Here is an 8,508-nt window from a genome sequence, read left to right on the forward strand (position 1 = left end):
TGTATCTTGTTTATTTATAAGTTATAACCTTTAAAAAAAATATTTTTTTATAAAAATTCAAAAGAAATAACACGCAGTTTTACTCCAATTTTGATACATATCATAAAATTCATAACACGCAATTTTTAGAGTCATGTCCACAACACTCAACTATTTAATTTGTACGTGTTTGTGACTTTGTGTTACTTTTATATACCTAACAGAAATTTTAAAATCTTCCCATATAGGATAGGGTTATAAGACGAAAACTCCATATCACAGTTTATACTAAATCTATAAAAATATAGGCATTTTACATGAGGAATGCATAGATGTCATTTGTAACTTAACAATTTAGCAAACAAACCAGTTTATAATTTGTTGGTAATAAACTATGTGGTTTCTTGAACATAATTACTAAACGAGTAGTGCCATGGACACACTATTTTTTATAATTTATTTCACAACCGCTATAGGGCTATCCAGAAACCTGCCCAAATTGACACACCCATTCATTTTGGAAATCAACCTATTGGGATTCAACCACTTTTGATGGTGGCAAGGTTTTGAAACACACCTCTTACGAGTCAATTGTCATTGAGAATTTGACTCAACCCTCAACCTATATGACCTAATAACCCTTACCTCTTTTTCTTGCAACATCTTTGCCCAAAGATAGTGGAGATCTTAAGATTTTCAACTCTCCTCATTGACACAAACCCCAAACCATGATCGGCATTAGATCTGCAACTATTGTCATATTTGTCCAGTTTCGACCAAATTTGACTTCTACTCTAGCAAGATCTCCGCCCAAAGATGGTGGAGATCTTAAGATCTTTGCCGCTCCGGGTCATCACTAGTCCCAAATTAAACCATGATTATAACCATATCTTCAATTGTTGTCGTCTTGGTCTGGTTTTGACCAAATCCGATTGCCACCATGGACACTTGAATAGTCAAGCTGTCCTTTCTGTTCGGTTGATAGTTGGGTCACTTTTGTTTGACTCTATTGTGCATCATTCATAACAAGTCATGTCATCCATTTGAAAATTAGTGTTTTTATTTTTTATTATTATTTTTTATAATTATGTTCTTAAACTAATTGTTACTAAAATATTGGATCACTTTAAGGTGATCCTTTATGTCTATCCCTACAACTAAAATTTGCCTATTTGGTATGTATGTTTAAATAATAGTTTTCAGTTTTTTTTAAAAAAAAATATATGTGAGTGAAAAAATGTGTAAAAATATGTATAATGTTGTTTAAAAACTGAAAACATGTATTTAAATAAATGTGCCAAACAGATCATATCTCCGAGAAAATAACTTCTTGTCGTTCATTAGCTGTCTTTTAGGAAAGTTAGGTTTTTTGAGTGTACTAGTCTACAGTGCTATATACGTACCGTGCTAGAAGCTTTTTCCTCTTCCATTATACAAAGCAATTACACTTCCATTTCGATGAAAATCTCATCAATAAATCATGTTATTGTCTTAGGAAAAATAGATTCAGTAAAGGTTTTTTTTTGATAAGTGATTCTATGAAGAATTAGTTTCACTTTCACAAATTTCCCTAAGCTTTACTTGACAACTATCAATTGTTTGGCACAATGTTAACTCTAGACTCTAGCATGATACTCTGAATTTCCTGTGATTAATTCTGCGCAGTGTAGTCTCACTTACATTTGTTTCATATCCATTTTACCATTTACTTTTCATATCGTTATAAAAACTTTAGGAAAATGTTAAAGTTTAGATTAATTTATTAGCAAATGCTTATAAATTATTATACCAATAAATGTAATTAGTGCTACATCAACAATATATTATTACCGTGCAATTTAGAATGATAGTCATTTCACAAATATAAGTTTATTTAAGGTGAGAGGAGGTAAGACCCGGGGTTTAAGTCTGCAGAAAGAAACTTCACACACATACTTAAATTATGTTAGAATAGAATTTTTATCTCACAGATAAAAAAAAAATATATATATATATATTCTATAATTTAAAAATTAACATATTAGTTTGGAAAAATTATAAGTTGATTAAAAAATTTGATACTATGCATGCCTACTGTCTCATGCTGTACTGAAGCATATGCAGAGAGCAAAGACAAAGTGTCACGCCTACAAATACTGTATCACGCGCTGGAAGAACATGTTCTTCTCATATGCTAGTGGGCCTATAATGTTGACTCTTGCTACTTCAAACGTCAATAATTTAATGCCAATATTTGATTAAGGAGAGAAAGGAATAAATTTTGATTAGAACTTAGATTGTCTCATCGTAATCACAATTAATTGCCACCCATGCATGCAATCGTTCATGATGGACGAGGTGAATGCATCAATCTATACAACCTCAATTGGCAAATGGCAATGCACCTAATACAATTATGCTAAGTACAGCAACTAAATTGATCTTATAATTTCCCAATTGAAGCTGATCCACTAATTAATTAGATGGTAGATCTCTCTATTTTCAACAATAAAACTTATTCCAGGAATATTCTTTGGCGTATATTAGCCCTTTCTCTCTGTGCGTTTATAGTTCGGGTTATACATGATGAAACTATCATTAAAATACACTATACTTTATTTGTTTTAGATAAAATTAAAGTACAATACTTAACAACTTATTAGATTAACATTTTGAGAATTATACAGATAGATTACAAATTCTCTTTGTTCTTAACATTCATACTAAATTTCGTATTGTTTGGATGTTATTTAGTATTTGATTCCTAAACTTATGTTTGTGTAAATTTTAAAGTATAAAAAACCTAAAATTTAAACTTGTTATAGATGAGAAGATTCTTCATATTTTATCTTCTTGGTATTTTACAACCATTTAGGGAATACAGATATAATATAATTCAATGATAAATTTGTTAAAAAACACGTTCAAATCTAATACAGAGTTATCAATTGGTATAATATGGGCATAATCATGGTATATTTTGAACATAATCAACATATGTATTGAATAAATAATTTTTAGGAAAAAAATACAGAAAAAAAACCTTGCAGTCTTATACATGTGACATTTTAAACCCTACACGTTAATTTTACTAATTTAAACCCCACACTTTTATTAGTGTGACAACAAAACCCTCGGTCCTATTTCATTAAATTCTGTCTTAACGGTAAGAAATTTGACATCAATGTATACAAGAAAACAATTTTTTTTTTTCAATATACCAAATTAGCAATGGCATTTTCCATTGAACTTAGAAAGAAAATGGTAAAGATGTTGAAATAAGTTTTTTGCCTTTTTGGTAAAGTTTTCGTACTAGATCCTTGTTGAGTTGCTATATTCAAAAGAGAAAAAAAAAATTAACGGATAACCTAAGGGCAACAATTTATGACATATTTCTTTAAAAAATTATTAAAAAAACAAATAGTTTTTTTTTTTTTCTGCGTAAAAGTGATATTAAATTCTTCTAAAGTGATCTATTAACAAATGTTCTAAGGGTACTTGTTAATCCAACTCTATTCAAAATAAGCTTCAATACATTTTTTAAAATATATATTTTAAATATTTGTAAGATATTTGTTAAAATCTTTAATCTATTCTTTATAAGAGCATTAGCATCAAAAAACTCTAATTCTACTCTATTTTACCATTTCAAAAAGTCACTTTATCATTATACCATACCATTTTACAATACCTCTAGCATCCTAAAACTCTATTTTTATTAAAATATTATTTTTTAATATTTCTTTATAACTGTCATTTTTTTTTCAGACTCATATTTCCTAGGCTTTCCAATAGTCTTTTTTTTTTCCTCTCCTTCTCCCTCAACCTCTAGCAACACACAAGCCATCAACAACCACAGCCATGGCACCAAAAACCCAAGCCACCGATCAACTCAAGCCACCGATCAGAAACCCACGCCGCCGATCAACTCATCAACAACCATAGCCACGACACCAAAAACCCATTAGCACCTCAACCCATCAACAACCACAGCCACGACACCTCAACCCATCAACAACCACAGTCATGGCACCAAAAACCCATCAGCCCATGCCGTCGATTTGAAACCCACCAGAGCAAACCCATCAAAAAAAATCATCACCGGAGCCACCATCGGAGCTACCGATGATCAACCTAACCGATCCACCCACCGATCAACAGATCCACTGTTTCAAACCCACCATCAACCAATCCTAGCCCACCGATCCAACCATGACCCAAACACCGAACCCAACCCATTTCAGCCACAACCCAACCATGACCCAAACACCGGACCTAACCATGACCCAAACATGACCCAAACATCGGACCCAACCACGACCCACAACCCCTTTAGGCACTGGTCACCAAAAAAAAAAAAACCATAACCACCACAGTGACCCACGCCAAAAAAAAAAAAAAAGCTACCACAGAACTGCCGAATTGCAACCCACCAGAAAAACTGAGCCACTGTGATGTGTGATGTATGTTGGGAGGAGAATGGTGTTTGGGTCTAAAGAGAGGAGAGAGCAGATGGAGAAACAGAGAAGGAAGAGAGAGAAGAGAACTAAAATAATGAGATAAAGGAGAGAGAAATTTCGGGGGAAAAAGTAAATAAATTTTTTTTTTTTTTTTAGAATACTGTTACAGTACAATTCTAAAGTTAGAATTGTACTGTAGCACTATTGCAAAAAAATTTGCAATAGTTAAGTTTAGTATTGTCTGATGCAAAGGATTTTAAAACTTCAAATGTCAAATTGTCCTTAGATATGACATTAGCATTGGAGAATGCTAATGCTCTAAGAAGGGATTGTATATTTAGTCTGGCCAAAACAGTCTAAGAAACCAATCAAATTTAATTAGTAGAATATTACTTTTTGATGCCGAAAACCGCACCAGGTGCCGCTGTGGATTTTAGCAAGCAAAAACAGTAGGCCAAAAAACTCAAATAGAATTAGAACCTTTCAAATCCCAATTCACACCCCCACATTTCTCTCTCTCTCTCTCTATACATATATATATATATATATATATTTTTTTTTTTCCAATTAAAAAGCAAGGTACAGAGCTTATAGCAAATCATATTTATCATCATTATACTCGTAAACAGATCTCGATGACGGAAAAAGAGCATTAAATTCTTTCTGTTTTTGAGAGAAAGATAAGTCAATTTTTTCATTGTCGAAACTTGTATGAAGTTACTAGAGGTTTGGGTTTTATTTTTAATTTTTTTTCACTAGAGTCAGCCAGCAAGGTTTCAAGTCATTATTCATGACATGTGGGGTTTAGAGGCGCAAAGCAGGTTTTAGGGTTTTCACCCAGTGCAGCCACATTGAATGCCACGCGGTTTTGTGAGGCAGAAGAAGAGGGCATTGTCACAGCTGCTGACTTTGGCTTGCCCTTGAGTTAATGCTCTTGCTGTCACCTTTTGACTCTTTGGCTTCCTTTTTGCTTTCCTTAGGTCAGCGTTTCTCTCCCCACCTCTTCCTTATAGCTTCATTTGTTCTATTTATGCAGGACCAACAGACCTTGGCCTTGGACACTTGTCTTTGCTCATCTAAGAAAGAAAATTAATAGAAACTTTAGAGAGGAAGAAAGACCTAGCTGAAGAAAATTTCAGAAGACTTTTTTTGTGTAAATTAAAGCAGAGAAGTGAAAAAACAAGGTGTGAAATGGGTAGGCCTCCTTGTTGTGATAAAGAGGGAGTCAAGAAAGGACCATGGACTCCTGAAGAAGACATCTTATTAGTCTCTTATATTCAAGAACATGGTCCTGGGAATTGGAGGGCTGTTCCTACCAATACAGGTTAAATTTCTTTGTTTTTCTATTTTGAGCAAACTCTTTTTGATTTGAATAGTTTTTTTTTTTGGTTATTTTAGGGAAATGTAATAAAAGATGATTTTTTTTTTTTTTTTGTTCTTTTCTTAGATGACTGTAAGAGGTTTATGTTTAGTTTGAGATACCTATTTGGGTATCTTTGCTTTGGATGATCTTATACTACTTGTATTGATTTCTTCTCCATATATATGTGGGTTTTCAGGGTTGCTTAGATGTAGTAAGAGTTGCAGACTTAGATGGACTAATTATCTCAGGCCAGGGATCAGGCGTGGTAACTTTACTGACCATGAGGAGAAGATGATAATCCACCTTCAAGCTCTTTTGGGCAATAGGTAACATCTCTCTCTCTCTCTCTCTCTCTCTCTGTGATTAAGCACTTCTAATTTAAAAACTTTAAAGTTCTAATCCCAAAAAGAATAGATGAGGGTTGTTTTAGTTTAGTGATCTCCTGGCTAGCTAGCTAAAAGATATATAGTATTAATTTGTAAGAAAACTAAAGAAATATAGCACTATTAGTTTAATGATCACTGGCTGAAGAAAATATTTGTAAGGAAAAAAAAGTATTAATTTGTTTGTTGTTGAAGTGTTTGGATTCTTTAAATTAATTTATGGCACATTGATTATGGTGCAGGTGGGCTGCCATAGCTTCATACCTCCCACAGAGAACAGATAATGACATTAAAAATTATTGGAACACCCATTTGAAGAAGAAGCTCAATAAGATTCAATCAGGCGCGGAAGGCCATTCAAAAGATGGGTTTTCTTCACCATCACAATCAATCACAAGAGGTCAGTGGGAGAGAAGGCTCCAAACAGATATCCACAGGGCCAAGCAAGCTCTTAGTGAGGCCATTTCCCCAGAGAAGCTAAGCAACTCTGGCTTGTCTGAATTGAAGCCCTCTACTGGGTGCTTGTCTAACACAAAGCCAGCAGCTCAATCATCAACCTATGCATCTAGCACTGACAACATAGCCCGGTTGCTCAAAGGTTGGGTGAGAAATTCACCAAAGTCAGCTAGGAGTAACTCAGCTATAACTCAAAATTCCTTAAACAACATGAGTGGGACTGATTCAGTATCCAGTGAAGGGACTCCAAGTAAGGCAATCAATGGGATTGAACAATCTGAGACATTTGAATCTCTGCTCGCGTTTGAGTCTTTTGACTCTTCACATTCGGATACATCACAGTCTATGTCACCTGAGGCAAGCCTTTTCCAAGATGAAAGCAAGCCTTTGCCATTGTCATTGCTTGAGAATTGGTTGTTTGATGAAGGTGCTAGTCAAGGGAAAGAATTCCTTAGTGATTTCTCATTAGATGACAATGCTAATTTTTTCTAAAATGGTTGTTGTTTTGGGGCATCTTTTTTGTTCTAGGTCCTGAACTGATTGAATTTAATAGTTGCCTTGACAGAAGGAGTTTCTTATTGCTTTAGTGCTAGAGCAAAAGTGTAAATTTCACATTATTGTGTTAAAATGTCCTGATTGAGAATAAATTAATTTCCAGTCTTGTATCTGCCCCTAATGAAATGTTTTATATGTTATAGCTTGATTAGAAAATAGAAATGCAAACTAAATTTCAATTTAAGATATCTTAAAGTTTATGGTGGTAATTCAATTCTACTATTAAAAGCTTTGTAGTTTATTGTCATTGTTTCTTTTCTTTTATGAAAAGAATTAGGGTTCAAATCTTTATTTCTTTGTAATTCAATTCTACTATTAAAAGTTTTGTAGTTTATTGACATTGTTTGTTTTCTTTTATGAAAAGAATTAAGATTCAAATCCTCATTTCTTTGTTTATATATACTATTGAAATTTGAAGTGTTGGAGTTTGGACTCCCAATCTTCTATTATTTCTACTGATTGTGTGATCGATGGACATGAGACCTTTCAATGAAAATAAAAAATTAAAGGTTATAACTCATGAATTTTCATCTTCTTCATATATTTACTTCCAAATTAAAAGAAAGAAGAAAAGAACTTGTAGAATTAAATTTTGCATGCCAAAAGTAAGTGAGATAGCTAGCATATTCATCACCGAATTAAACGTTTATTAAAGTATAGGAGAGCATATTAATACCGAATACTATTGAATAATCACTTCTTTTATATATATATATATATAAAAGATAGAATTCTACTCTAGAATTATTTAAGTGTATATGTGTGTGAAGTTTCCTCATGGAGACTTGAACTCCGGTTCTTCCCCCCCATACTCTACAACCACTTATACTTGTGGAGTGACCATCACACTAAGAATGTGCGTTGATTATTGAATAATCACTTAAAAGTATTCATTTTAGGATTTAATTTGGGGTTTTTTTTTTTAGGTTAACTAGTTTATGTGTGAAGTTAATGAGCAATAAATACCCAACTACTTAGTTTATAGCACAACATAATGTTTAGGCCATTGTAGACAAGTGTCTTAAGGGTACAAGTGACCTTACATTAATTAATACTCCATTAATTTATGTAATATATATATATATATATTTTTTTTTAAATTTTAAATTAAGGTAATTTTGGGAAGCAAGAAATTACTTAATTAAAATATAAGCTTTTCATGTTATGTAAAATGTAATAGGGAAAATTCATACAAGAAATTCTTTGTTCTTGGTTTTTTTGCAATTTTTAACCAAACCAATTAATTAAGAGATGTAACCCACAAACAATAAATGCAGATTAGGTTTCTATTTCTAGATTCATTTATAGGTTATAGGTTCAATGCACTTGATTT

General features: G+C 32.7%; 1 protein-coding gene across 1 annotated transcript; it reads left to right on the forward strand.

The window, feature by feature from the left end:
• The first annotated feature begins 5,327 nt into the window (after positions 1 to 5,327).
• Positions 5,328 to 7,281, forward strand: LOC126715154 (myb-related protein 306-like). Its single transcript, XM_050415613.1, has 3 exons — positions 5,328 to 5,742; positions 5,978 to 6,107; positions 6,407 to 7,281. Exons 1-3 carry the CDS (start codon positions 5,610 to 5,612, stop codon positions 7,110 to 7,112), a joined length of 969 nt encoding a protein of 322 aa, XP_050271570.1. The 5' UTR covers positions 5,328 to 5,609; the 3' UTR covers positions 7,113 to 7,281.
• The last annotated feature ends 1,227 nt before the right edge of the window (positions 7,282 to 8,508 follow it).

The sequence above is a fragment of the Quercus robur genome, chromosome 2 (assembly GCF_932294415.1).
Source record: "Quercus robur chromosome 2, dhQueRobu3.1, whole genome shotgun sequence".
Lineage (NCBI taxonomy): Eukaryota > Viridiplantae > Streptophyta > Magnoliopsida > Fagales > Fagaceae > Quercus > Quercus robur.

What these genes read in the sequence shown, in the direction of transcription:
- LOC126715154 (XM_050415613.1), top strand. Translation starts at nt 5,610, where the DNA reads ATGGGTAGGCCTCCTTGTTGTGATAAAGAGGGAGTCAAGAAAGGACCA. An exon ending in GGCTGTTCCTACCAATACAG is followed by an intron (nt 5,743 to 5,977) that starts GTTAAATTTCTT and finishes GTGGGTTTTCAG; the next exon opens with GGTTGCTTAGATGTAGTAAG. An exon ending in CAAGCTCTTTTGGGCAATAG is followed by an intron (nt 6,108 to 6,406) that starts GTAACATCTCTC and finishes ATTATGGTGCAG; the next exon opens with GTGGGCTGCCATAGCTTCAT.